Source organism: Talpa europaea (genome assembly GCF_964194135.1).
Source record: "Talpa europaea genome assembly, chromosome: 1".
In the NCBI taxonomy this organism is placed as follows: Eukaryota; Metazoa; Chordata; class Mammalia; order Eulipotyphla; family Talpidae; genus Talpa; species Talpa europaea.
In genome coordinates, this window is record NC_140073.1 from 158,408,380 (window position 1) to 158,436,074 (window position 27,695).

Sequence of the window (27,695 nt, forward strand, 5' to 3'; positions counted from 1 at the left end):
GGTCGCTGCGGGGCCGGGCAGTCACCTCCCTTCCTCTCCTGCCCCTCACCTGCTGGGAACCCAGGGCCCTCGCCTGTCCATGTAGGGTTGGGCAGGTGCACAGTCCTGAAGACTCCCCGGGCGGCCATGAGTCACCCCGCCGCCTCCCCGACCCCTGGGGCAGCCCCTGCACAGAGGAGCACAAGGTGGGGCCCACCCAGGAGACCCCAGGACGAGCCCAGCCCCAGCCCCTCCCAGGCCGGCGGGTATCAGGCCTCTGGGCGGTCGTCCAGGAGCCGGGTGGACTGGCTGGCCTTGTTGCCCCACGTGCGCCCCAGGCCGCTCCCGACACAGGCTGTGCTGTGTCCCGGGAGCCGTCGCAGCCGCAGCCCACGCGGGCGCCGACACCCCCAGCAGAGCCCGTCCTGCGCTGGCCTGGGCACCGCCGCAGCTCCGGCAGTGTCTGGCCAGGCGCTCTCGTCCAGACGAGACGGCCTCCGGCCCCGGGGGTGGCCCAGACCAGACGAGGAGCCGTCAGATCCCGGAGCCGGCTGGGCGGCCACCGCCTCCGCAGGCCCCACCCTCCCCCATCGGGCTGAGCCACAGCCCCCGGGGCAAGATCCGGACACCTGAGTCCAGAAGGCTCTTCCAGTGCGCACCAGCCAGGGGCCTTCCGGGCCTCAGTTTACCCATCTGCCTCACGGGGGCAGCGGCACCGGCCCTGGGGGACGCTGCAGGGGCCAGCGCAGGTGGGCCAGGCCAGGTCGGGGTGTGGCTGCTCCCTCCTGGCGGCTCCAGGACTCCGGGAAACAGCCTTGGGCAACAGCCGTCCTTGTCTCCATGGCAACAGCGTTCCTCAGTCCCCGCGGCAACATGCCCGCACTCCCTTTTCCAGGGAAACCAGCCCTCAGCGTCCCGGTTACCACAGCAACTCTTGGGTTCTGTTTGCTCCGAGGTCCTCACCCCAAGGGGCAGCTGGGTGCCGCTGGCCAGAGCAGGTGTGTGCAGCCGGCCGGCTCTCCCAGGGCCCCGGTGGCCATGAGTTCCGCCCCCAGCGAGCCTGGTGATGGGCACCCGGCTGAGAGGCCCCAGCTGGGGCTGGACACCGTGATCCAGGTCAGTGCCCCCCGCACCCCCCCCCCCCCCCGCGCCGAGAGTACCCGAGCACCTGGGAGGGAAGGGACCTGCAGAGGCCACACCTGCGCCAAGGGCTGTCCCGGCGCCCAAGTGGTCAGCCCCGCGCACACAGTTGGCGCCCGCACCTCGGTGGCCAGGGTGGAAGCCCTGTCCAGCGCCCGCTCCCCTGGGCACGGGTGCGAGGTGGCCACCGCCTCTGCGGCCACTGTGGGTCCTGCCTCCGCTCAGTCTGGCTTCCAGACTGGCTTCCAGCCCTAGCTGTTCCTCTGCCCCCTCTCCCCAAGCAGGGGACTGTCCCCAAACCCCCTCCCCTCCACCCCTACTTCCCAGAGCCAGCCCTGCGTCCACCCCGGCCCACCCCACTGACCCCGGGATGCCCGGGAACCTAGCGCTGCCGACTCGGCTGTTCATCAGCTCGGCCATCACACTCGGCCTGCTGCCAGGCAGCCTGGCCCACAGCAGGTCACCGCGAGGAGCCTGTCAGCCTGGCCCTCGGGCCGGGCGCTGGACACCACGGCGGAGCCACATGCGGCACCTCATTGTGTGCAGGCTGCAGGGTGGGGGGCTGTGAGCCCCAAGGCTGGCTGAATCCCACCACTCACCTCCCGCCCGCCCCAGCCAGGGGTCATCAGCCCCTCTGGATGCGGGAAAACCAGGTTCCAGGGCGGAAGCCTGTGGCTATGGTTACGGGGTGGCTTGGGGGAGAAACTGGCCTGATGCTGAGGCTCAGTGCTGGGCAACAGTCTGCCCCCAAATGGCCGCTGCTGTGGGACACCAGCACGGGGAGGTCATGGGCGGCGCCCTCCGCCAGGGCCTGGGGCTGCGGCTGTGACTCGCCCTCTGTCTCCCCACACCTGTCATTCCCACCCCGCGATGCCAGCGGCCAGTCGGCGCCACCAGACGCCCAGGCTGGCCCAGATGGGGCGGGGCGCCCTCCGGCTGCACAGTGAGACGGGGGGGCCCATCCCCCCACCCAGAGCAGGCTGCAGCTAGTGCTCCCTGCACCCCTCCACCTCCCAGGCCCGCCCAGGGCTGCTGCTGAAGGAGCAGGGGCTGGGGGAGGCCCAGGGGCCCCTATAAAGCTGCGGGATGGAGCCCCCACCTTCCTGAGGGCCTCAGGGGTGGTTGAGGGACTCTTTCTAGAAAAATACGGTCGTCAGCTTTCGACGGTTGTCTGTCGGTTGTCAACTTTCAACGTTATTGGCAAAAGTTGCTCTGACACCTCCCGTCTTTGACATGGGGGTGCTGGAGCCGGGGTGCCCACCCCGCCTGGGTTGGGGTTCGGGGGCTTGAGGTGTAGAGGGGGGGCGAGACTGGGGGCAGGGGCGGGCGGGCCATGGCGGGTGGAGGGGGCTGGCCCGAGCTGGGGGGCTCCCGCTCAGAGCGCCTGGCCTGCCCCGGCCCTCCCGCTGCCCGCCCCCGGCACCTCGGGCAGCCGCCCCGCAGCCCGGCCTTGCAGATCCCTGGTGTCCACAGCCCGCTGTCCCCGTCAGGCCGTGTCGCGTGCCCACGGGGGCCGGGCCGTCACCCATGCCCTCCTCTGGGAAGGGCCTCCGGAGACTGGCCCCTGCTCTGCTGGGCTCATCTCTGCCGCTGACTTGACTTTCAGCATCGGCCGAGTCGCCCCCTCCCCCCGGCAGTGTCCAGCTGCGTCGACGGCCGCCTCTCCCCCCTCAGGGGCGTCTTGGCCGTGTGTCCATCCCTGCTTGCGGTGCCTCCGGCACAGGGCGCGCCCTGTTTCTCTGAAAGACGCGGCCAGTTCACGCTCAGGGCCGCACGCTCCTGGAGAGGCCTCCTGAGTGGTGGGGGCCCCGGCGCCGCCCCGCCCCGCCCCCTGCCCGGGTCACTGGCACAGGGGCCACCTTCCCCTGCCGCCGTCACTGCTGACCCCCAGCATGTGCGCACGCGCGTGTGCCTGAGGCAGTGCAAGCCTGCGCCCTCGTGCGCGCACAGAGGACCAAGCGCGCACGCCTTGCGGGCGTTGCCCGTGTGTGTGGCGTGTGCGCGCTGGAGGGGGGGTGTTGCACACGTGGGGGGTACACGTGGAGGCTGCGGCTGTGGGCGTGTGTGCATGTGTGGGTGCCTGGGTATGCGCACGTGGAGGTGTGCCTGTCGGGGTGCAGGGGGTGCATGGGGGGGTGCCCACGTGTGTGCCGCCCTCTCCCCGCACCACCTCAAGGAGGGCCCTGCGCCCGGCCCACTGGCCCTGGGGGAGGGGGGGACACGGTCCCTCTGGGCCCTCAGAGCCCCGTGGGGGGGGGGGGCTGTCTGCGCAGCGAGGGTGCAGTGACCGCCCCCAGGAGAGGCCGGCCTGCCCGCGCCGGCCACCGCCCTCAAGGCCTCCCCAGGACAGGTCGGGTCTCCCCCAGCCCCACCCCGAGGCGCCCGGGGCTCCACGGCCGGGCCCTGCCTCTCGCGTCCTCCCTCTGCCCCCCACGGCCCCCCAGACCCCTGCGCCCTCCCCTCCCGCCTCCCCGTGCCTGCAGCGCCCCCCGCGGCCACGGGCACGGGGCGTCGAGGGGGCGCGGCCTCTGGGTCCCGGGGCGCCCCCCTGCCGCGCCCCAGGCCCTCCCGCCTGCGCTTGGGGGGCGCGGGTCCGAGCGGGGGCGGGGCGGGGCGGGGCGCAGGGCGGGCGGGACGACGCGGGGGTCTTTGGGGAAACTGAGGCCCGCCTCAGGGGCCGCGGGGGGGGGCCGCGGGGAGGGGCTGGCGGCGCTGGGGCCGGGGCTGCGGGGCGGCTCTGGCCCGGAGGGGCCCCTCGGAGCGCGAGGGGTCGGGCCGCCCTCCGCTCCCGCCCGGGGCGTCCTGGAGCCCGGTGGTTCCCGCGCCTCCCCCCAGGGGCGCGGCTCGGTGGGTCCCCGCGGGGCTCTGCCCGGGAGACGGGCGGGGCCCTGGGCGGCGGGGGAAGCCCCGCCCGCGGTCCTGGGGGCAGAGCCCGGCCCGGGGTGCCGGGGTGACGCTGTCGGGTGGGCGCGGCGGGCCTGTCCTCTCCGAGGCCGGCTGGGAGGCGGGCCTGGGGCGTCGGGGCGTCGGGGCCGCGGGGAGGGGCGGGCCCCAGGGGGGCGAGCAGCGTCCAGCACGTGGTTCCGGTTTCAGTCCCAGCCCGGGAGGCGGGCGGGACCCTGGCTGGTCCCTGGAGAGGCGCTGGGAATGGACATCACCACCAGGACCCCAGGAAGCCCCCGGCTCCCTTGAACGCTTTGTTCTTTCCGTGGGGGGCACCTGTGAACTGCCCCCCGGGCCCCCAGCGCCAAGGCCTCCGCGGCTTGGAGTGGCCCTCGGCTGCGGTTCAGACTGAGGCCCCGCGTCCTCCCCACCATGGGCACCGCAGTCCAGCCTGTGCCCCCGGGGCACCCCCAGGCCACCCCCAGTCACCCCCCTGCTATGGGGCCAAGGCTCCCAGGGCCACAGCACAGCGCTAGGGTGACCCCCGGAGACCCCAAGACCTGCATCTGGGCCCCAAGACTTCCACGCCCACACTCCTCCCCGGCAGGACAGAGTCTCCACCCTCCCCTGCCCTTCAGCCTCCCAGGGGAGCCGGCCCCGGCCAGAGACAGCCCCAACCTGCCGCCTGCCTGGAGCCCCGGGTCCTGCGGGGCCAGCTGGCCTGCTGCAAAGGGAGATGCTGCTGACCCCGACCCAGTGCTGGGCTCTGAGCCGGCCCCGCCCGCCCCGCCAACCTCCGGAGCCTGCTGCCTGTCAGGGGGGCCCAGAGGGGGCCCCAAGAGCCAGAGGCGGGGCACTGCCTGTAGCACCCCTGGGGGCCGACCTGACATGGCCCCCAGCCTCTGCAGGGTCCAGGCGGCACAGCCCCCCACTCTCCGCCAGCATCCACAGGGTCCAGGCGGCACAGCCCCCCAGGCCGGCATCCAGGGGTCCAGGCGGCACAGCCCCCCGCCCCAGCTGTCCTCCCGACGGGCCTGCTCTCATGTCTGCTCATGGTGCAGAGGCGCCAGGGGCAGAAATCGTCGAGGTGGGGAGACTGAGGGAGGGGCCTGGCGACCTGGCCTCATGAGTCCTCTCCAGCCGCCTTGCATGCAGCCCCCCCACCCTGGGGCCAGTCACTGGGTGCCCAGCAGCTCCAGGCGTCTCGGGTGTTTTCCAGAGGCTGGAGGACACAGTGCTGGGCCCCTCGGCCAGCAGAGAGGACCGGGCACTGACCGTGCGAGGGGCGGGGTGGCAGGCCTCACCCACTCCTGTGCCCGCCCGCATCCGCGAGATCGTGGCCAGCAGCCTGCAGGAAGAGCCCCCCCGAGGTGAGCGAGGGGCCGAGCCTCACACCCTGACTGCCGGCCCCAGCCTGGCCCCAGCGTGACGGGCACAGCCCCCTCCCTCGTGGCAGCCCCACAGGTCTCAGGTTGTGGCCTCGGGGTGCACCGGCCACAGGCCCCTGCGTGTCTGCCACCTCCCAGCCCTGCCTTCACCCCTGCTGCTTACTCCTTGGGTGGCGTCTCAGGGGCACAGATGCTGGGGCCCCTGCACCCCCTCACCCGGCCCCGCAGCCCCCGCTACTCCGTGCCCCACAGGGAAGCAGGAGCCAGCAGCCACCTTGGCCAGCGCGGCCCGGGAGGAGAACGAGCTGCTGCAGGCGGCGCTGGCCCGCCTGGAGGACCTGTTGGCCCAGGCGGGCACCGAGCGGGATGAGCTGACCAGCAGGTACCACGCAACCAGCGATCGGGTGAGTGGCCGTGTGCAGCGGCAGCCTGGCTTGGGTGGGTGGTGCCTGGTGGGACGTGAGGTGACAGCGGCCAGGGACAGTCACAGCCCCCACCGGCAGCCAGGGGAAACTGAGGCAGGGGGGCGCAGGCCGGAGCCCCTTCCTGTGGGCAGCACGGCTGGCCCCACTTCCCACGAGGAGACCGAGGCACAGCGGGTCCAGAGAGCCCGGCCTCGTCTCCCCTCGGCCCTCTGACACGGCAGCCGTGCCCAGCGCTGAGCACCCCTCAGCAGAGGGGCCAGGGCGACCTCCTGAACGTCCCAGCCCTGCCTGGCCTCCTCTCGCGCTGGCCCCACTGACCTCCCCCATCCCAGTGCCCCGGCCACCGCCCAGCCTGTGCCCTGTGCGGGCCCCCGGAGCTGGTGCTTTGGTCAGCACATTCGAGTGGTCCCGGCACCTCCTTCCCACAAGCCCCGGCCCTACCAGGCCCCAGCAGAGCAGGGAGGGGACGTGGCCACTGGGCAGGCAGGGCGCAGCCCACCTGAGGGTGTGCACTGGCACTGGGGGGCGGCAGAGTGGTGTCCAGGGCGGCTGGGTGGGGGTGGCTCTGGGCCGGCCGGCGGTGGGGGGCAGTCATGCGGGCCTGCTCCCCCAGCTGCAGGCCCAGCTGCAGACGGCCGAGGCGCGGCTGCGGCGGTCGGAGCTGGAGCACAGCATGGACCTGGAGGAGGTGCTGGGCCGGCTGGAGGCCGCCGAGCAGAGGTGAGGCCGGCAGGCGTGGTCAGCGCCTCAGAGGCGTGCCGGGAACCCCTGTGCCGGGGACCAGCCCCTCCCCAAAGCAGCCGGAGTGTAGCGGGCGTCCATGAGGGCTCTGGGGCCCTCTGGGGCCTGCAGACCCGGGAGCCCCACCCTCCCTCTGACCTGCTGCGGGCCCAGGTCCCCACTTCTCGGGCCGAGGGGGACACGCCGGGCTGGCCCTGCAAGCCCCCGTCCTTGGGTACAGGTGCCCGCAGGGTGGGGGCTCCCTGGCCCTGCTCTCCAGAGTGCCGCCCCCAGGCCCCCAGCCTCTCGGCCGGTGCCCCGGGCGCTGCTGCGGCCTCCCAGGCTGGCGTGGCCTCAGCGAGCCCAGATGCCCCCATCACACCCACCGGCCCCAGCCCCCCGCCTGTCGGCTTCCAGCCGCCGCGACGCCCTGCATGGGCCATTGCATTCACCCCAGCCCCGGACACGGGCCCCGAGGGTGAAGGCCCCCGGCCTGCGCCATCACAGGCCAAGGGGCTTGGGCCTTTTCTGGAAGCTTCCCGAGTTCGTCCTCAGGACTCTGGGCACTGGGGGTCTAGGCCTACGCCGGGTGGAGAAACGCGCCCCTCACAGCAGGGCCTCGCAGTCCCTCACAGCCCCCGCCCCTCCCGCTCTCTCAGGGCTCACCTCTGCACCCCGGCTGGCGGCGGGGCCGGCGGTGTCTCAGGAAGGGGGGGTGGGCCCGGGTGGGCCCGGGGCGGCCAGGGGACCGCGGGGGTGACCACTGCCCACGCCCCCAGGAGCGCCGGGCTCTCCCAGGTGAACACGCTGCTGCGGGAGCAGCTGGAGCACATGAGGACGGCCAACGACGCGCTGGCCCGGGAGCTGGGCGCCACCACGGCCAGCGTGCTGCAGCTGCGGGCCGTGCTGGGTGGCCGGGCGGAGCGAGAGGTGCCCACCCAGCGTCTGTGTCCGGGGGGTGTCCACTCCGCTTCCTCCTGGGGGCAAGGCTGCCGGCCGCCAGCCCCTCCACGCCCGCTCGGCTTGGCCCAGGCGGTCTGTGGAGCAGGGGACCCACTCGCAGGACAAGACCCTGAGGCCAGCGCGGGGAGCAGAGCGAGGGCAAAGAGCCCAGTCCTGGGGCTGGCCGCCCCCTCGTGGCCAGGGGAGGGTCTGGGGCTGGAGTCTGGGCAGACCAGAGGGCGGGGACCCCTGGCAAGCAGGTCCCCGGCTGTTTCCCTCGGCCCGCCCCCTCGAGGCTCAGCGCTCCTGCAGTGGCCTCGGCTGGAGGGAGATGCACCTCCGGGCCCGGGTCCCTGGGGGCGGCCCCCCGGGCTCGGGGCCGGGTCTGGCGGCTGGAGGGGCCCGAGAGACGTGCGGTCCCCCCCACACCCTCGGACACCCGTCAGGGCAGCGCCCCACCCACCTGGGCAGGGCTCCTGGCCAGAGCACCCCACACCTTGTCCTCGGTCAGCACCTGCCCCTGCCCCCGCCAGACACCTGGGGTGCCTTGCCGACCCCCAAAAAGGAGCTGGGGCTCTCCAGCTCATGGGGTCAGGCCCCAGAGGGGCGGGGAGCCCTTTCAGGCCCCACTTCTGCCTGCAGACCCTGCCCTGCGGACATGTGATGTATGTAGTGTGTAGCATGTGATGTGCGGGTAGCGAGTGGCATGTGACACGTGGGGCATGCGTAGTGTATGTCGTGTGATGTGTGTGGCGTGTGAAGCGTGTGGCATGTGTGGCTGCTGTGGGGCATCGGGGGCAGGTGCTTGGGCAAAGACTGGGAAGGATGCATGGACACACGATCCTGTGGGCTCCGGCTCGGAACCGCCCCCCCCGCCCCCCCCAGCTCCAGGCACCCCCAGCCCCGCCCCGTCCACCCCGCCAGCGATGCCCATGGTGGCTCCTGCTGTGTCCAATAGAGTGGCAGGCTGGCCCTGTGGCCTGGCGGGCACCTCAGGGCTTGCCCAGCACTGGCCTGGCCAGAGATCCAGCTTCCAGGCAGCCCTGAAGGGGGGAGCGGCAGGGGAGTTGATGCCGGGTCGTGGCCCTGACCCCCGGCAGCGGGCGTCCTCGGGCAGGGCCCCCATGCTGTCCGCAGGCGCGGGATGGCATGTTCAGCAGACGGGCAAGGCCGGGACGGGCGGGCACAGGGCGGCATGGGGCGGCCTTGCGCGCGTGGACATAGCCCGGCTTCCAGGCGCAGCGCGTGGCCCGGCCCCAGGACGTGCCCCTCCTCTGGAGGCAGGTGGCCGCACTCCGTGCACACCTGGCTGAGCTGCGAGCGGCCACTGACAGGTGAGAGCCAGCGCCCGGACCCCCAGCCCTCCCGGCCCCGAGACGCGGCCCCAGGGCCCTGAGTTGCGCAGCAGCAGCAGCAGCAGCAGCAGCAGCAGCCGCCGCCGCCATTTGGGGGGGGGGGGGGCGGCTCAGAGGGCGAGGACAGCCGAAGGCCCAGCCCCCCCCCCCGCCCGGCCCTGCCCTGTCCACCCTGCCCCCCGCCCGCCCGCCTCCTGGCCCCGGGCGGCTGGTCCTGAGGCCCAGGGGCGCCTGTCTCCAGGGGCCTCGCGGACATGCGGGCGGACGCGGCCCGCACGGCCCGGCGCCTGCGCTCGGCCTGCCTGCGCCTGGACCGGAACCTGCGGCGGACCGCCGGCCGGGACGCCGAGAGGGCGGCGCTGCAGGCCAGGTGGGTGCGGGGCCCGCCCGGCGGGCTGGGGTGCGCCCCCGAGCGCTCCGGGCGGGAAGCACGAGGCGCGGGGCGGGGCGGGGCCCAGCGGCGGCCTCGCGGGCAGGCGAAGGCCGGAGGGGCGCCCGGAACCGGCGGGCCGGCATCGCGGGCCGCCCCAGAGGAGGCCCGGGCCGGCGGGGCGGGCGGGTCTCCCGGGCAGCCGGGCCTCGCTGGGGCGCAGGGGCCCCGGAGAACGAGCGGCGCAGGCCTGGGGGGCGGTCAGCGCCCCACCCCGTCGCGGCCCGGGCCCTGCGCAGCGGGAGGGGCGCTGGCCGGGGCTGCCCGGCGGGGCCGCGCTCAGCCCCCCGCCGCCCGCCGGCGCCCCCGCGCCCCCCAGGCTGTCGGAGCAGACGCTGCGGGGGGCGGCGCTCGCGGCCGAGGCCAAGGAGAAGGCGCGCGCCGTGGCCTCCCTCCGGACCGGGCTGCAGCGGCTGGTGAGCGGGCGGGGCCCGTGGACGGGCGCAGGGTCGGGCAGGACGCGGACAATCGCCGCAGCGACCCCCGAGCGAGCGCTGGCCTGGGGGCGGGCTGGTGGGCGGGGCCTGGTGGGCGGGGCCTGGTGGGCGGGGCCTGGTGGGGCGGGGGCGGGGCTGGTGGGGCGGGGGCTGGTGGGCGGGGCCTGGTGGGCGGGGCCTGGTGGGCGGGGCGGGGCTGGTGGGGCGGGGCCTGGGGCGGGGCCTGGTGGGCGGGCCCAGCGGGTAGGGGCCGAGCCCCCTGTGCTCTGACCGCAGCCCCCCACCCTCTCTGCACCTTAAGGTGGCCTGGGCAGACGCTGGGTGCCTGGAGCCGGTGTGGGGCGGCAGCGCTGAGGGCCAGGAGGCGCAGGGCCCCGCCTCCCAGGGCGAGATCTGGCCGCAGCCCTGCTGCCTGGACACCCCGGACCCTGCGCTGAGAGCCGTGCAGGCCGCCCTGGCACGGCGGCGTCGAAGGGAGCAGGTTGGTGGCCACAGCCATGGGAACTGAGGCAAAGCCGTGGATGTAGGGGCCTTTGGGGTCCCCAGGGGCTGGCCACTGGGTTTCCACAGACCTGTCCCCGCACCCCGAGCCCGGGGAGGCTCCCGCTTAGATGCACCCTCTCTGGGGGCAGCCAGAGCCCTGGCTGGCCTTTGTGGTCAGACCTGCCAGGCTGAGGGCCTCGCCGGCTCCCACCCCAGGAGCTGGGCCTGCAGCTGGAGGCCTCCCAGGCGGAGGTGGCTGGGCTCCGGGAACAGCTGGCCCAGAGCCAGCAGGAGCTGCAGGCTGCGCAGCGGCGCCTGCAAGAGGGAGCACAGGAGCAGGAGGACCTGCTGGACCAGCTGGAGGCTCAAGGCCAGGAGGCCCAGCGATGCAGGGCGGCCAGCGAGCTTTCGGGAAGGTGAGCCTGACGTCCAGCCTGGCCGCTGTAGGCCGGGTGGGGGGGAGGACGAGGCTGCCTCCCCTGGCCCCCACATGCACACACGCAGAGCCATCCACCTAGGCCTGTGGGCTGCGCTTCCTGGGTCACCTCCCAGAGCCAGGCTGAGGGCGCCGGGCCGCAGGCATCCCCTCCCTTCACATGGAGCTGTGAGCCCGAGCCCCCACCGTCCACCAGGGCCGGTCCCCAGCGCAGGCTGAGCTGCTGTGCAGGACTTGGCCGGTGCTGGAGAGTGTGGGGGACAGGCTGGGGCACTCAGGGAGGCTGGAGCCTCTGTCAGGCTGATGGCTGTGGAGGGGCTCTTGGGCCGGGCAGGTAGCACAGGCAGGTGCAGAGCTGGGCCATGGGGTCCTCCCTCCCTGCCTTCTAGCCGAGGACTGGCTGAGCATGGCCCCTGGCACGGAGGGCCAGACTTGGCTCACCAGGAGGCAGACAGGGTTTCAGGGGTTCCCATGGGGCTGTGGGGCAGGCAAAGAGAACCCAGTCACCCCCACAGCAGCAGCGGGCCTGGGTCCCAGGAGCAGATGCTCTGTCCCTCTGCCTGCCTGAGCAGCCCCCCAGCCTGGCCTTTCCCCCCCACCAAGGCTCTGCTGCCCCTGGGGGGTCGCTGGCCACCCTGCCCCACCCCACCTGGCCCTGCCAACAAACCTCGGGCTCCCAGGGAGCGGTGGGCCCTGGAGCTGGCACTGGGGGAGCTGCGGGGGAAGGCGGAGGCCGCAGACGCAGAGACCCGGCGGCTGGAGGCCGAGAAGGCAGCGCTGGAGGGGAGCCTGAGCCGGGCGGCCACCCAGAGGCAGGAGCTGGAGCAGCGGGGTGCGCAGGGCCGCCGGGAGCTGAAGGCTAGGTGAGCAGGTGGGACATGGCGGGTGTGACCGAGGACAGCGCCCCTGCACTGCTCCTCAGCGTGCAGCCGCGCGGGGCGCTGGGTGAGGGCTCCCCAGACTGGGCCGGCGCCCGCAGCGGCCCACCTGACACCTGGCCTGCACGGCCCACCCCTGGCCGGGCTGCAGACATGGGAACAGGGGTGGTTGTGTAGGGCCCCGCCCAAGGCGGCCTCACCCCGCTCCCTCGGGCCCCAGCCAGGGGCGCCTGGTGCAGCTGGAGGAGAAGGTGTCGGGGCTCAAGGAGGAGCTGGTGGCCGCCCGGGAGGCACTGAGTGCTGCGCGGCTGCAGGGGGACGTGCTGGAGAGCGAGAGGGCCAGTCTTCAGAGCGCCCTGGCCCGGGTACACCCCCCGCCCCTCACCCCCGGGGTCTCGGGCCAGCCCAGAACCCCCACCCGGCTAGCCCATCCTCAGCGACCCTTCCACCCACCCCCTCGCCGCCCATGGTGCCAGGGACACTGTCCACCCTGGGCCTGTCCCCCACAGGGGCACGGCCCTCACCCGGGCACCCCGGCCACCCATCCAGAGGCCCTCCCTGGTGTGCCCACCGGGGTGACCACTGCACCCCTGCGCCCCAGGCTGAGTCCAGCAAGGCTGACCTGGAGCTGCTGGTGACCAGGCTGAAGGCGGAGGGGGCGGGGCAGCGGGACTCCCTGGCCAAGATGGCGGCGCTGATGGAGGGACTGGCGCAGGACAAGGGCGCCCTGGACCAACTGGTCCTGGAGGTGAGGCCAGGCCCCCACCCCGCCCCTCGCCCTCCCTTCCCCAGCCCCGCTGGGGCGGGGCCATGCCCTGGGCAGGGGGCCTAGGGGGCGGGCGGGGGCGGGGCCTGCGGGTGGGGCGGGGCCTGCGGGTGGGGCGGGCCTGGAGCGGGCCCTGGGTGGGGCGGGGGCGGGGCCCTGGGTGGGCGGGGGCGGGGCCCGGGGCTGGGGGCGGGGCCCGGGGCGGGGCCTGGCGCGGGGTCAGCTCTGTGCAGCTGGAGCAGGAGCGGGCCGAGCTGCAGGAGCAGCGGAAGGTGCTGGAGCAGGAGCGGGCGGGCGCCCGGGAGCGGCTGGCCCTGGCGGAGCAGCGGCTGGAGCTGGCGCAGGAGGAGCGCGCCGGCCTGCAGCGGGCCTGCGGGCGCCTGGAAGAGCAGCTGGAGCGGCTGGAGGGGCAGGCGGCCCGGCTGCGAGGGGACAGGACGCAGCTGCAGGAGCAGGTGCACCAGGTGAGGGGCGGCTCCCGAGGCCCTTGGAGCTGGGAGCTCATGGGCGGCCTGGCCTGGCCACTGCGGTGCTGGTGGCCCCCCCCACTGCCAGGGCGCAGAGGTGCAGGAGGGGTTGAGGGCATGAGGCTGCAGGACAAGAGTTCAGGGTGCAGGGGTGCTGGGGCCACCCTGGACTGGCTTGTCTGCATGAGAACTGGAGTGTGGAGCTGCAGGCCGGAGGCCTCTTTCCTGCCATGAGCCACGGGCCCTGGGCTCTGGTGCTGGGGTGGGCGCTGGGAAAGGGAAAACCCACGGGCCACCTCTCACGGCTCTGGCTCTTCCGTGTTCATTACGTTCTTTTTATCTCATGTCGGTTCTGAGGTGGAGCCGCGAGCTGCCTCCACCTCCTGGGCAGACCGACCCGGTCCCCTAAAGTGCATCCGTAGCCCCAGGGTCCGGGGTTTGGGGGTCTTCTGACCTGGGCTCCGTGTGGATATTCTGTCTGATGCTCTCTCTGACACGCTTGGAAATGCTGACCCCATGGAAGTGTCAGGGTCAGTGCACGCAGGTGACTGTGAGGCTCTCATGGCCTTGCAGAAGGGTCTGCTCAGGTGCTGGCGGTGCAGGTAGGTGGTCCTCAAGGCTGCGGCAAGTGGCCCACAGCTGGGCCTTGGTTTCTTTGGGGAGCTTTCACGCTGCAGCTGCCGCAGAGCCCGTGAGAGGTGGCCCGTGGCGGATGAGAGAAAGTGGACGCCCGCGGCGGACAGACACACAGGGGAACGTGCTGACCCATGAGAGGTCGGCGAGGCGTGGGCACGTGGCAGGCGCGTCAGGGCCGGTGGCCAGCACACGCAGCCGGAGCCGGGGAGGTGGCGAGCAGGGGTCTGGGCTCCGGGTGACAATGTGTGTGGTCAGGCTTCCCCAGGCAGAGGTGCCCAGAGGACATGGGCAGGCGTCACGTTGCATCTCAGCAAGGTGCTGGGGTCATCAGCCTCCGCCCTGGGGGCCCAGCTTCTGTGCCAAGGCTGCAAGGCAGCGAGTGCTCTGAGCAAGGAGTCACGACGCCTCTCTCTCTCCTCCACACGACCTCCCTCCCTGGCAGCCTGGGGAGCGCGCTCGGGTGGACGGGCCTGGGTTTCTGGACACCCTGTGCGAGCGTCAGCACCAGCCGCCCCCGCCACTCTGGGGCTGCCTCGGCCGCACTTCCTGCCCCCGCGGCCCACCCACGGCTCCTGCTGAGAAGGGCCGCTGGCTGCTTCGCTGGCATGCTGCGTGGGTGACCTTCCCCGGGGGCCGGAGTGGACCTGTGTCTTACAGTCTCCCCCGTGCCCCCGGCCACTCCCCAGAGTCGCCCTTCTCCCCTCACCCCGCCTCTCCCCTCCCCAGGTCACCTGCAAGAACCAGGCGCTGGAGGAGCAGCTGGCACAGAGCCTGCGTGACCAGGAGGCCCAGGGGGCTGCCCTGCACAGCGCCCTGCAGGAGAGGGAGGCCTGGTCGGAGGAGCGGGCACAGCTGCTGGCCTGGCAGGAGACCCTGGAGCAGCAGGGCCAGCTCTCAGCCCAAGAGGCGGTGGAGCTCAGGTGCGCACCCCCCACCCCCCAGCATGGCCGGGAGCCCCCAGGTGAAGGGTGGAGCAGGCGAGTGTGAGGCCCAGGGGGCTGTGAGCAGCGAGCAGCAGCACCGTGCTGGGGCCTGGGTTGCAGCGGCCCTGGGTCGGCTCCGGAGAGAGGTGGCAGGTGCCGGTGGGGGCCCAGACCAGCAGGAGGGTGCCGCTGTCTGCTCGTGCATCTGAGTAGTTCGGGGTGTCATGGCTTCAGGCAAGGCTGGATGAGGCCCTCCCACTGTGCCCACAGACCTGCCTCTCCCTTCTCAGCGCCCAGCCCTATGTGCTTCCCCCAGCGCAGAGCAAGGCTGGCGGAGGCCACACACCCAGAGCTGTGGCTGCTGGCCTCTTGCGTCCCTGCCGTCCTGGGCCCGTCCTGGGGAGGCCGGGGCCCCACAGCAGGCCAGGGAGCAGGCTGGGGCTGGGCCCTGGGTGGGGGCAGGGACTGGGTGCCCTGTGGCCCCGGGGGACACCCAGACGCCGCTGGTTCCTGCCCTGGCCCTGGTGTCCTTTTCAGGGACTTGGGAGTATGTTTGTAGGAAGATTTTTCTCCTGAAATTACAGAATCTGAGGGCTGTGAGGAAAGCAAGGCTCCAGGGTCCTAGGACTTCTTCACACATGTTGCCTCTGTCAGGAGAGTTGCAGAGAACCTGCCCTAGCTGCTCTGGGGGCCCTGCCCACTGTCCCCTCCCAGGCCGGTACTCAGGCGCCAGGGGTGGGGCTGGGTCCCCTCCAGGTTTTGCTGCTGTGTCTCAGAGGCCGCGGCCTGGTGGCCTGGGGGCGCTGGTGGCCTGGGGCTGTTGGTAGCCTGAGGCTGTTGGTGGCCTGGGGGTGCTGGTGGCCAGTCCGTGCATGTGGATGGGCCAGGAATGTTCTCTCGGCGTGTCCCCAGCTGGGACAGAGCGCGGAGGTTGGAAATGACCTGGGCTGCTGGGCAGTGCTGGCCGGGCTGGACGAGACCGGCCTTCTGCGGCTGTGTGGGTAGCCGGGCTAGGGGGCGGGACTGTGTGCAAGCCGAGCAGCCCGCATAGAAGGTGTCGGGGCCCCCCACGACAAAGGATACAGCGAGTGTCGCCCCCAGAAAAAGGTGGCGCCTTCTCTGAAGCCTTCTGCCTTGGGGCTGGGGCCAGCTCAGCTGCGCCCCTCAGGGCCCCGCGTCCTTTCTCCTGTGCGTCCCAGACCCCACCCTGGCCTGGAACTGCTGCTGCAGACCTCCACACTGCACCCTGAGACCTGGCCCCCCCCCGTCGCGCCCACCTGCCCCACAACCCCTCTGCCCCACTGTCCCCTGCTGCAGGACCTGCCCGCTCCAGGTCCCGCCAAGCGGCCACAGCCACACGGAGCGAGGCCGCCAGTGCCCCGGCCTCCCGTTTTCTCTGCTAGTGGCGGTGGCATTGCTTGCCCGGCCCAGGCGCCGACTGGCGGGGGGTGGCGGGAGGGGTCTCTGCACTCACTGGCAGCCCCCATGGTGCAGCTCTCGCGTTGCGCGGCTCGTGGTCTTGCCAGCTGGTGGGGTCCTCCCGCGTGAGCCCCCAGGCGCCCCCATCGCGCCCACCCTGCCTGCCGGCCTTGGTGGCCTACTGGGCTCCTAACCCCCACTGCGGCGTGTCCGCTGTTTGCATAGCTCTGAGCCGGTCAGTTGTTTGCTTCCACTTCGCCTGTCAGTCGGTGACCGCCTGCGCCTCTCCCCGGGGGTCAAGACCCAGTAGTGAGACGCCTCTCAGCCTCTGGCCGGCCAGCTGGGCCTGCAGGGCTATGCCCATCCCCTGGTGGCTCATGGCTGCTGGACGACTCTCCGCAGGGCCGAGAGGGAGTCTCTGGAAAGCAGCCTCTTTGAGGCCCAGCAGCTGGTCACACAGCTGCAGGCGCAGCAGGAGCAGCTGGCAGGGGAGGCCGAGAGCGCCCAGCTTGCCCGGCAGGCCCTGCAAGGTGACCGGGGACCCCGCACCGCTGGAGGGCCCAAGAGAGCTCTGTCCCCACCCCGGGGTCCTCTCCCAGCTCTAGGGTCCCAGCCCTGCCTAGCGCTCACGTGGCTGAATGAATGACATCCACCCTCGTCGCGGGGGGTGCCCCGGTGCGCCCTGGCCTGGGGGAGGGGCTCAAGACATGCCCGCTGGTGAGGCCAGGGGCCGCCTCCCCAGGGGCCTGCCGGCCTTGGTGCACGTGACCGGCCAGCCCCTCACGCACCTGCCCCGGCACAGCGGAGCTGGCCCAGCTGAGGAGCACCTGGGAGGCCCAGGAGCCGGCGCTGCGGCGGGACGTGAGGCGGCTGCAGCGGCAGGTGACACAGCTGGAGCGGGACCGGCAGCTGGCCCTGGATAGCCAGGCGCTGGCCCACCACGAGGCCCTGGCCCACCTGCAGAGCGAGAAGGTCTGCACCTGGCCCAACCCCTGCGTCCCAGGCCTCACGGCACAGAGGGGGCATGGAGGGGGCATGGAGGGGCACAGGGCCACCAGAGAACTGGGGACACTGCAGCCAACGCCCCCACCCCGCCCAGGATGCCCTGAGCCTGTCCCTGGCAGAAGAGAAGGAAGCGGCGGCACGCCGGCTGGCGCGGGACAAAGAGCTGGTGGCGGAGAGCGCGGCCGTGAGTGGGGCCCTGCGGGAGGAGATCTGGGGCCTGAGGCAGGAGCGGGACCAGGTGATGGCCGGACCCCGAGGCTCAGGCCCCCCCGGGGGACATGGGGAGGGCAGGGCGGGCAGCCTGGGAGGAAAGAGCCAAAGCGAAGCCGAGTCAAGGTAAAGGCCACGGCCGCCTCTGCGGGTCTCGCAGCGGCTGCTCTCCCATGGCCCTCCGCGTCCCCCGCACGCCCCAGGCCGGAAGCCAGCGCGGCCTCTTCGCACGTCCCTGCTCCCGCGCCCCCGTAGGCCGCCTCCCCGACCCCGACCCCTCCCCAGGTCCCCCATCGCGGTGGTTCCCCGTCACAATGGGGCCGGAGCCTGGGCTGTTCCCTGCCCTGGGGCCCACCCCGTCACATGCTCAGCATCTAGAACCCCGGAGCCTGCTCCACGGGCCCGGTGTCGGTGTGGCCGAGGGAGCACGGCCCGCTCCCCCAGCCCATGAGTGCAGCGGTGCCCTCCCGCGGGCTGCAGTGTCCCCAGGGCCCAGGACAAAGGCCAGACCAACCCTCGGCCCCCACGGCCCCGGAGGACGCTGTCACCACCTGTAGCCGCGGAAGCTGCGGTCATGGGCACACTCTGGCCTGCTGTCCCGCCGGCCCGGCCATGCCAGGGCGTCCCCTGGGGGCCCTCGCCTCGGCGCCGCAGCTATGTCCAGGGCGGGATGGGGCGGGGCTGGACCTGGAGCCTGCTCTGGGCTGGGGCTGGGGGTACCGCTGCTAGGCCGGCCCTCCCAGGACGGACCCACCCAGGGCGCGGGCGTGGGGTCCTGCCTGAGCGCGGCCGTGCCGCAGCCGCAGGAGCCGAGTGGACAGGGGCTGCCCACAACCGGCCACCATGCCCCTGAAGCCGCCCCTGACAGCGGTGACCACCCCCAGGCTGCTGTCAGTGCCCTGAGCGCAGAGCTGAGGGCCCTGCAGGCCCAGTTTGAGGACGCCATCGCGGCCCACGAGAGAGAGACCGCGGCCCTGCGGGGAGAGCTCCAGGCCGCAGGCGCTGAGCGGAGCACCCTGGGGAGAGAGGTGAGGGGCAGGGCAGGCCGCGGGGCGGGCACTGGGGCAGGTGAGGCCACGGGCTGCCCCTCGGAGGCCGAGGGGAAGAAGGTCAGCCGGTGGAGGGGCTGGCCGAGGCCCGGGGCAGACACAGGCCCAGGAGCCACGTGACGGTCCCGGGGGACAGGCTGGGCAGGGGAGGGGAGGCCGGGCAGGCCGCGCCAGGGAGGTGTTTGGGAGGTGGAGCTGACAGGATGGGGCCTGGGGAGGGGAGGGCGCGGGCAGGGCCGGGGGAGCGGGAGGCCGGCTGGGCGGGGGGCCAAGGCTGGCAGGGCGGCCGCCGGGCGCCGGGGTGGCCGCGGGGAGAGGGAGGAGCGTGATTTAACGTGACAGGCTGTTTACTTTGGCCCCGAGAGAAAGGGCTCCTTTCAGCACGCTCGAGGCCGGCGGTGAGGGTGGGGCGGGGGGCTGGCTCGGGGGGCGCAGGGTGGGGGGCACTCAGCCCCAGAGCAGCCGGGTTCTTGCAGAGATGGTTCCCAGAAAGCAGAGGCGCCCCCAGGTCAAGGGACCCTAGGAAGGAGAGGTCCCCAGAGTGGAGAGGGGGCCCAGAAAGAAGGGTCCCCCAAAGAGAGGTTCCCCAGAAAGGAGAGGGGGGAGGCTTCGGGCTGAGGCGTGAGGGGAGCAGCTGGCCCTTCCCCGCCCAGGCCGGCCGGGTCGCCATGGACACCGAACGTGCTCACCTCCATGGGTCCAGCCTGGCCTGAGGCAAACACCCAGCACACGCCCCTGCACACAGAGCCCCCCCGCACACACACATGTGCACACCCTCACCTGTGCACACCCATGAGCACACACCAAAGTGCACATGTGAGCAGCACGTGCACGCCACGCCACACCACCCTGCACACGTGTGAGCAGCCGTGGGCACGTGACAGACACGCAAGCAGAGCACGTGTGACATGGGCCACACGGCAGGCTGAGCACACGTGTGCACCGACCACATGTGCTGGACACACGTGTGCACAGACCGTGCACTGGGCATGTGTGTGCACTGACCACACTGGGCACACGTGCACACACCACACACACACTGGGCACGCGTGTGCACACACCACATGCACTGGGCGCACACATGGCATGCACAGAGGCCCCAACCAGCACCCTGGCCCGGCCATGCCCAGCCCAGAGGGCGGTTCACACGCCTCCTGCAGAGAAAGCGCCGGCACACGTCGCGCTCTGGCCAGAGGCCCTGAAAGGCCGGTTGTTCTCACGGCCGGGGGCCCTTCCTGGGGTGTTTGCTTGTTTTCATCTTCTCTGCCTGGAAATGAAAACAGCCTCCTGGTGACGGATCGGCCCTCGCTGGTCCCTGACCCCGGCGCGTTTCTGCTGAGCTCGGTGGAAAGTGCTCCCATGTGTTGGGGTGGGGGTGGGGCTGGGCGGCGGGCGGACCCCGGGGCCAGCAGGCCCAGGCCTGGACAGCATCCCGGGCAATCGCCAGCCAAGAGAGCTGGGCCCCCCTCCCGCCCCTGCCTGCGCCCTGCCCGAGCCCCACGGGCTGAGTCCCACCTGGGAGTGCCACGGGGGCTGGGAGGCCTCGCCCCGCCCAGCAGCCCCACTGGTGGACTGGGCGCCTTGCGGTGGCTGCCCCCCATTTCCTCAGGCCCCCCAGGGCTGAGCCCGGCCTGAAGGTGCCTCATGTCCCAGGGCAGGGACGCTGGCTCAGCTGCTGGGCCCCCCATGCTCCACAGCCCACCCACGGGACCCCTGGTGCAGGGCCGTGCTCCGGGGTGCCCTGCATGGTAGGGCCCTGAGTCCCCACGCCAGCCCAGAGGCCCAGGACGCGGCCCTGCACCCTGCCGTGTGGCCAACTCCCGGAGCGGGTGGGCGGACGCGCAGCGTCACCCAGCGGCTCTAGAGTGCCCCGAGCAGCCTCCAGGGGCAGCTGCTCTGTCCCAGCCGCCGGGAGCCGGCGCAGAGTAGCCGGCAGCCTGGCCCGAGCGCCCTGGTGCTGCTGGGAGACCGAGGACGCTGGCGACAAGACACCCCCACCTCAGAGGGACATGGGCCTGGGAGGGACATGGGCCGGGAGAGGGCACCAAGAGCCCGGCTGCTGCCCACAGCAGGGGTCCCGTCCAGGTGCCACATGCTGGGAGGCGGGGCACTGGGGCAGCAGCTGGGGCATCGGGCAGGGCACACTTGGGGGGAGCCCCTGCGCAACAGCGGCCAGATGCCCGGAACCAGGCCAGGCCCATGTGTCACCTGCCAGGGCCCTGGGACCAGCCTCCTGGGCAGCCCAGCAGCCTTGGTGGCAGCAGGACAGTGACCCCAGCTGGCTGGGCCGGACAAGTGCTGCTCCAAGCACTGGGACCCGGGGCTGGGCCTTGTCTGCCGGGGGGGCCATGGGCCCCGGTGCTGTCCCTGGCTAGACAAGCCTCTGCCCCCACCCAGGCCACGACGCTGCGGGCCCAGCTGGACGAGGCCCAGGAGGGTCTGGCCACGCTGCGCCAGGAGCTCCAGGGCCGCACGGAGAGCTGTGAGGGGCTGCGCAGGGAGGCCCTGGAGGCCCGCCGAGCGCTGGCCGACGAGGCCCGGGAGAAGGGCGTGCTGCAGAGGTCGAACACGGAGCTGCGGGCTGCCCTGCGCAGGGCCGAGCAGGACAAGGCCAGGTGCGCCCCGCCACAGGCCAGCGGGGAATGGGAGTGGCCCTGTCTGTCCCTGCCCTCGGGGAGCGCCCACCCCAGGCACACGGCCCCAAGGGGCCAGCAGGAGATGGCCAAGGGGCCTACCGGGGGAGCAGGGAGGGCTGGCCGGCTGCAGTGGGGCCACGTGGGTGCTGGACACCGGCATCGGGAGAGGGCCCTATCCCAGCCACCACCGCCCAGTTTCAGGCGCTCCAAGGAGGAGAAGGCACAGAAGGCCCTGGTGCTGGAGGAGGCCTTTGCCATGGCCCAGACGGAGGCCAGCGAGCTGCGGGCCGGCCTGCAGGAGGCAGAGCAGGCCCGGGGGGCCGCCCACCGCGAGCTGCAGGAGCTGCAGAGGCAGGTGAGGCACCCGCCCGTGCCAGGCTCCCAGATCCTCCAACCCCGCTCATGCCCGGCACCCATGGAGTCCCGTGTCCGCAGGCCTGGCCCCACCACGCCCCCACCCTGGGACAGGCCTGGCAGACCACAGCTGACCCTGTGGCCACCAAGGCTGGGCGCCGGTGGCTGGACAGTGGTGGGGCCTGTTGGAGAGGGCCCTGGGGTGCCTTCTGTGCCACTGCTGGCCACCAGTTGGGGCGCCCGCGTGCCAGACCCTGGGCTCCCCCCGCATGGCCACTGGGCACCAGCTCCTCCGTCACATCCTAGAGCTCCCCACGTCACTCAGGGCTGGCGCCCCATGGAGGATGCCGCTGCCAACAGCTGTGGGGGCTGTGCTGCCCTTTGTCAAGCTCCCAGGTCTGAGGGCTGGCCAGCCGCCCCCAGGGGACAGGCCTGTGCAGTCTTGCGGGGTGTCTGGCATCACCCCCAGCCCCCCAGCAAAGCGGCAGGGAAGGTCCTAGTACCTTCCTTTTCAGATGCGCCCTAAGGCACATCTGGAAGGTCCCAGGGCATCTCCAGCATGCCACGCCGGACCGGCCCCGGGAGAGGCAGGTGTGTCCCCCGGCCGCCGGTGTCAGCCTGACTGTACGGGTCTGGGGTGCCACATGTTCCCCAAAATGGCTTGGCCTGCACAGCCTGCACGGGAGGCCACCTCCGGGACCGTGTGCAGAAGCAGGGCCGAGGCTGCACGAGCCTGACCCTGCCCGCCCGCCAGGTGCAGGCCCAGGAGGCCGAGAACCAGAGGGTGCGCCGAGAGATGCTGCGGGAGGCGGCCGAGGCAGGGGTGGCCCACGAGGCCGCCCAGAAGGAGGTAGGAGCCGGATGCATGGCCAGGAGGCCGGGCCAGGTCTGGGTGCCCCAGGGGGCTGGGCACTGGGCCTGTCTGTCCGCCCACCCCCTGGGGTGGCCACACCCAGGCTCCCAGCCATGAGCAAATTCAGCTGTGCACCCCCCCACCCCATCTCCGGCCCAGTCTGGTTGAGGGAGGGTCTGCGCACGCCCCCACGCCCCGCCCATCTGCACTCAGGGCACACTCGTCCGGCCTGCGCCTCGGACCAGCCTGGCAGCACCTGGGTCTGGGGGCAGGCCGCATGTGGGGAGGGGGCAGCGGGAGGGGCGGCCTGTCTGGCTGGGGGCCGGGGTCCTTCCCCGCCTGCCCCCGGAGGCCAGGCCTGTGCTGCGGGCTTTGCGTGAGAAGGTGGGGCCTGTCCCTGGGCGCTCCCCAGGTGCTGAGGCTGCAGCAGGAACTGGCTGAGGCTGCGGCTCGAGAGCAGCAGCTGGAGGAGCGTGTCCGCGAGAGCCAGGGCGCCGAGGGCAGCCTGCGGGCCGAGCTGCACGGCGTCACTGGGCGGCTGCAGCAGGCCAGCGATGCGGCTGCCCGCCTGCAGGCCCGCCTGGATGGGGCCGGCCTCCGGGCGCGCGGCCTGGAGCAAGAACTGGCCCAGGCCCAGGGTGCCCGGCGCCATGCGGAGACCCAGCTGGGCCGGCTGTGGTCCACGCTGCGCTGCGGCCTGGGGCTGAGGGGACAGAGCCCCTCGGCATCCCCAGAGCGGCCCGGCTCCCCTACCCAAGGTCAGTGTGCTCAGGCCCCCGCCACCTCCCCACCCTGGCCCCCCAGACCAGCCGGGCTGTGCTGGGAGCCTGCGCTCCCCCAGCCTCCCCGTGGGATCTGCACAGGGGAGGGGGCGGCCCGTGGCCCCTCAGCCATCACCATCCGCAGGCCTGGAGGGCTCCCCCGGTCACGCCATGCAGCGGAGCGCCAGCCCCCACAAACGGTCCCGCTCGCCGCCCCGAGGACGTGTGCTGGCCGCTGCAGACCTGGGCCCCGAGGTGGACGTGGCCGCAGTGCAGGACGCCCTGAGGGATGTGGTGCAGGAGCTGCGGGACGCCCGGCAGGAGCGGGTAAGGGGCCAGGTCCCAGCCGCCCACACCACTGCCCACTGTCTGCCGCTGGCCCCGCTGCAGACCGGACCCCACCGCCCTCTGGAGAGCCCGGCCCCCAGCGCCTGACCCTGCCCCGCCCCTGCCTGGCCCGTCCTCCCCTGGGGCTGCCCACTGACCCCAGTCCTTCTGCCCAGGATGACAGGCGTGTCCAGGAGGCCGCCCTGCGCAGCCGGCTGAGCCTGGCAGAGAGCGAGCGTGCGCGTGCCCAGAGCCGCCAGGCGCAGCTGGAGCGGGCGCTGGAGGCGGCCCAGGAAGGTGACTGCCACATCCCGGCCTGCCCCCTGCGCTCTGGGCTCCCCCTCCACTGCCCGCTGGCCAGGCCTCGGGAACCTGACTTCCAGAGCGAGGGGCAGGAGAAGCAGGGGTGGGGGACAAGAGAGCCCAGCGCCCCTCCGCCGGGCGAGGGCCCAGATATACCACCCCCTCGCCCGCAGCGCGGCGCCAGGCGGAGGATGGGACGCGCCGCGCTGAGGCCGCCCAGGCCCTGCGGGAGGAGGCACTGCGGAGGCTGGACCGGGAGCGCCTGGCCAGCGCGCGGGCGGCCGCCCAGGACAAGAGGAAGCTCCAGGTGGGGCTGAGCCCCGGGCCGTCTTGGAGGCAGAGGCTGGAGTGGCCGGGGAGGGGGGCGGCGGGGTCTCCCAGGAGCCTGCGCCCGCGGGTGCCAGTGACTCCGGGCACTCTGGGGTCCCTGGGCCAGCAGCTCCGGGAGGCCCCTGGTCCCGGCGCGGACACTCCCCAGAGGCGGTCAGTGGCGCCACTGCCTGTCGCCCAGGGCCCGTGAGGGCTGCCCCGGCTCCGGCCCCACCACGCGGCGACCGCGGTCTGGGCCTGGGCCTCGGTGTTTCTTCCCGCCGGACACTTCACCCCTCTGGGCGGCCTCCCTGCCCCCCATTCCCCTCTCCTGCCCCTCCGGGAATCTCCCCCTCGTGACCCATTTCTCCTCGTGGGCGAGGAGGGCGCGAGAGCATGAGGCCCGCGGCCCGTCTCCCGCCCTGGGTCGGCGCCCCCGTTCCTCGCGCCCCTGCGCTGTGAGCCCCGCGCGCTGGCTCTGACGGCAGGTGACAGTGTCCCCCGGCACCCAGCCTGGAGCCCCGTCCCGGGCCTCGCGCGCCTGCCCACAGCCCCGGCGCCCCCGCGGCCCCCCGCTCGGCTCTGGCCGCAGCAGCCTGTTCCCGCGCATGCGCCCACAGCTGGTCTCCCCTTCCCGGGGGACGCGGTGGGGTCCCCAGAGGGGCTGGTCTCAGGAGTGGAGAGGGGCCCGGGGCAGGGCCGGGCCCAGGGGGAGCAGGAGCCGCGGGGCTCAAGGAGTGGGATGGGGTGCGGGCCTCAGCCCTCCGCTGCCTGCACCTCCACGCACGCGGCCGGAGCCACCCCGGGGCCCGGGCCTTCCAGGGTGCCCGGGGGGCCGTGCCCGCTCCCGCCCTTTGCCTGCCTGGGGGGGGGGGCAGCCTGGAGCCAGGGGCGTGTGGCTGTGGGGTCATTACCCCGCTCTGGGCCAGCAGCCCCAGCGCCCTCGGCCTCCGGCTTGGAGGGGCTTCCCGGTCCCTGAGACCCGCGGTCACTGCGGGGGGCTTGTGGGCAGGGGCTCGGGCCAGGCCTTCTGCCGGGCAGCGCGTGTCCAGGGCGGGGCCTGCGGCCACCACGCACCCCCTCGCTCCCCCCGCGGCCCTCCCCCGCACGGTCACAGACGCCAAAGTGTTTGTCAAGAGCGAGTTAATTAAAAACATATTTTTCTAATTAACTGGTGGGCCGGGCTGTGCAAACAACACGATTCTTGTTTGAGGACAGCCCCTCCCCGTTTCCAGGGTGATCTGGGGCTGCAGCGGTCCCCAAGGCCGGGCGCCCCCAGCCCCCGCCTAGGTCACCCCACCGGCCCGTGCCCGGGCACAGCCTCGTGGCCAGGGGTCTCTGAGACCCCCGCTCTGGCCAGGCCCCCGACGCCTCAGGCCCCGGCCACATGCACGCTCGCGACCGTGCAGAGGCCTCAGTTTCAAAAGGCGGGAGCCCCCGCCCTCCCCACAGCAGCCCCCCAACCCAGGGAATGGCGGGCGAGCCCTGGGGTGGAGGCTCCTGCTCTGGGTGGGCCCCGACTGTCTCACGTCCCCAAGGCCCACGCCTGGCCCTGCACCCCGCTCCGTTCTGGGGGGCTCTGCTGGCCGGTCTGTGGGCCCCGGGCCTCGCCAGGGGCTGCGTGTGGCTGCGCGGGCCTCGTCTGTCTGTCTGCTCCAGGGAGACAGGCTGATGGCGCCTTTAAGGGCCTGGGATTGCCAAGGACATTTGAAAGAACTGGGACTCAATGACGCGGCCGGCGGCCGGAGCCGTCAGGTGGGCACCAGGTGGACAGAGGCTGCAGGGCAGGCAGGGGCCAGGGCCCGGTGCCACGTGAGGCCTTGCAGCGACCTGTCCGGTGACCGGCGGGCCCTGGCCTCAATGGCGCCGAGGGTGCGTGGGCAGCAGGGTCCAGGCCTCCTGGGAGCAGAGGGCGCGCCTCGCACGAGGGGCCGGCTCGGGCCCCGCTCCCGGGAGTCACCTCCTGGCTGGCTGTCAGCCCCCCATGTCCCAGGCAGGCCCAGGCCCCCAGACGCCCCGTTCAGCTGAGGAGGACGTGGGCCTGGAGAGGGAGTGACCGGATAGTGGGGGCCAGCGAAGGGCAGTGTCACGGGACAGCCCGGGGTCAGGATGGGGCCACAGGCCCCAGCAGCTCAGACAGTCACGTAGCCGCTGGCTGGCGTGTCCGCACAGGGCCACCTGCCCCCACCTGGGAGGACCAGCCAACGGGCACGGTCAGCAGGGTCCTGCTGCTGCTCCAGGGGCCGAGGCTGTGCTGGGGCGGCCCTCATGATGCTGGGGGAGGGGCGCTAATGAGTTCCAGGAGGTCAGCAGCAGGCCGCAGCCCACAGCCCTTTATTGCCGTCCCAGGAGGGGAAACCCGGATGTGGCCGCTTGTTTGCTTTGGATCTCGCCTTTCTCGGCTTGAACGCACTTCTAGGGTCCAGCTGGGTTTTTTAAAGAAACAGGCTCCCTCCTCTCGGTCCCGGGAAGAGCAGGCCTGGTTGTCGTCCAGCGGGCGGCCAACACCGTGGTGGGGACCAAGGCGCCACCCCTCTGGCCCCCAGGGAAGGGGGAGGCGGGCAAGGCAGACTGGACTCTGAGCCCCGCCCCGCTCCTGCTGCTGCCCACCAGGTCTGGGGAGGGGACCGGCCACAGCAAGGGGCCCCCACCCTGGCGTCCAGCTGCTTATCCTCGGGGCCCTGTTGTTCACCTGGCCCTTGAGCCCAGCTCGCTGGCCCTGCCCGTGCAGGCCTGTGGGGCGGGGTCCCGGCTCCGGGATTGGGGACGGCACTGCCACAGGCCCTGCTGGTGCCCAGCCGGCGGTGGGTGAGGCCAGCGGGCACCCCAGGCCCTGCACCCCCACCCGTGGCTCCTGCCTGCACACATCCCACGGGACACCCTGTGGCTCCTGCCACCTCAGCCCCGCGACCTGCTGGGCCCCCCGCGAGGGTGGGGACAGGCACTGCCGGGCCGGGAGAGCCGCAGGTAGAGCAGCCCTGCGGGGCGGCCAGACGCCAGTTCTGGGCCCCCAGCCCAGGTGGGGCGGCGGGTAGCCGAGTCCCGAGGGCAGCCTGTGCCTCTGTCTCGCGCAGGCGGGAGGGACGGGGCACTCCCCGCACCGTGGCGGCCAGCACCAGGTTCCTGTCCCGGAGAGGGCCCGGGTGCGGGCGCCTGGCCGCCGCCTGTCCAACGGAGCGCGACACAGGGCAGAGTTGGCCGGTGCAGCGGCGGGAGGGGCCGAGGGGGGCTCGGGGCTGGGAGAGGCGGTCCCCGAGCGGCCAGCAGCGTGGCATCGTCTCCCCCCAGGCCCAGATGGCCGAGCTGGTGCAGGCCCACACCCAGCAGCTCCGAGAGCTGGCCGCCCAGCACCAGCAGGACCTGGCCGCGGAGGCAGAGAGGCTGCGGGAGCCCCGAGAGCAGGCCCACAGCAGGCGGGTGGACGCACCTGAGGAGCAGGTGGGGCGGGGCCCGTGGGGGGCGGGCGGGGCTGGGGCTGCCCAGCAGGACTCGTGTTGTGCCGGGACCTGGGCCCTCACGTCCCCCTCCGGGTGCGGCCTCGTGCTGTGGGGGCAGGGCCCGGACCCTCTCCACAAGGAGGCCCTGGGGTTGTGCAGGCAGCGTCACCGGGTGGTGGCCCCCACTGTCCTTCCACGGAGGGGCCAGGACGCAGCGAAGTGTGGCACCCTGGGCTTCACCTGTGTCGCACACGTGTGCACTGCTCACACAGACAAGGGTGAGTGCTGCTGCATACATGCCACCCCCGTGTGCACGCGCCCACTCGCGTGCAGACAGCCCGAGCCCACCCACACATGTGCAGACAGCCTGAAACCGCGCACACGCCCACACTCACGCAGACGGCCCTGAGGCATGGAGCCTGCTTGGCCAGCCCCCTACACAAGGTCTCCCCCGCGGCCCGAGGCTGAGTGTGCTGCTGGTCAGGGCCCGCGGCAGGGTAGGGCCCCCTCTGCTGCCCGAGCCTGGCCGCCTGGGGCCGTCCGAGCCACCCGCACGCTCCTGGGGCCTGCGTGTGCCCGGAGACCCACCCACACCACCCTGTCCCCAGGTGGCCAGGCCGGAGGAGCAGAAGGACCCAGGAGCGCCGCGGCGGCAGCGAGCCCCCCGGGGCCGGGCCTTCCGGGCCCAGCCATGAGCCCACTGCAGCAGCAACAACCAGGACAGCCGGTGCTGGAGGGCGGGGC

The 27,695-nt window shown here is 72.9% G+C and overlaps 1 protein-coding gene across 1 annotated transcript; it reads left to right on the top strand.

Moving 5' to 3' along the window:
* Positions 1-1,017: 1,017 nt before the first annotated feature.
* CROCC2 (ciliary rootlet coiled-coil, rootletin family member 2) lies at positions 1,018-27,646 on the top strand (the record flags this gene model as incomplete). The annotated part of the gene is made up of 29 exons (XM_084228335.1): positions 1,018-1,095; positions 5,222-5,372; positions 5,643-5,794; positions 6,429-6,535; positions 7,315-7,465; positions 8,702-8,811; positions 9,074-9,202; positions 9,582-9,678; positions 10,001-10,180; positions 10,399-10,598; positions 11,299-11,481; positions 11,717-11,861; positions 12,098-12,244; positions 12,496-12,726; positions 14,092-14,285; positions 16,110-16,237; positions 16,510-16,679; positions 16,807-16,950; positions 17,807-17,950; positions 20,369-20,586; positions 20,803-20,962; positions 21,716-21,811; positions 22,227-22,572; positions 22,721-22,902; positions 23,079-23,199; positions 23,379-23,512; positions 26,417-26,481; positions 26,589-27,229; positions 27,351-27,646. 29 exons carry the CDS (start codon positions 1,018-1,020, stop codon positions 27,644-27,646), a joined length of 5,100 nt encoding a protein of 1,699 aa, XP_084084461.1.
* Positions 27,647-27,695: the final 49 nt, after the last annotated feature.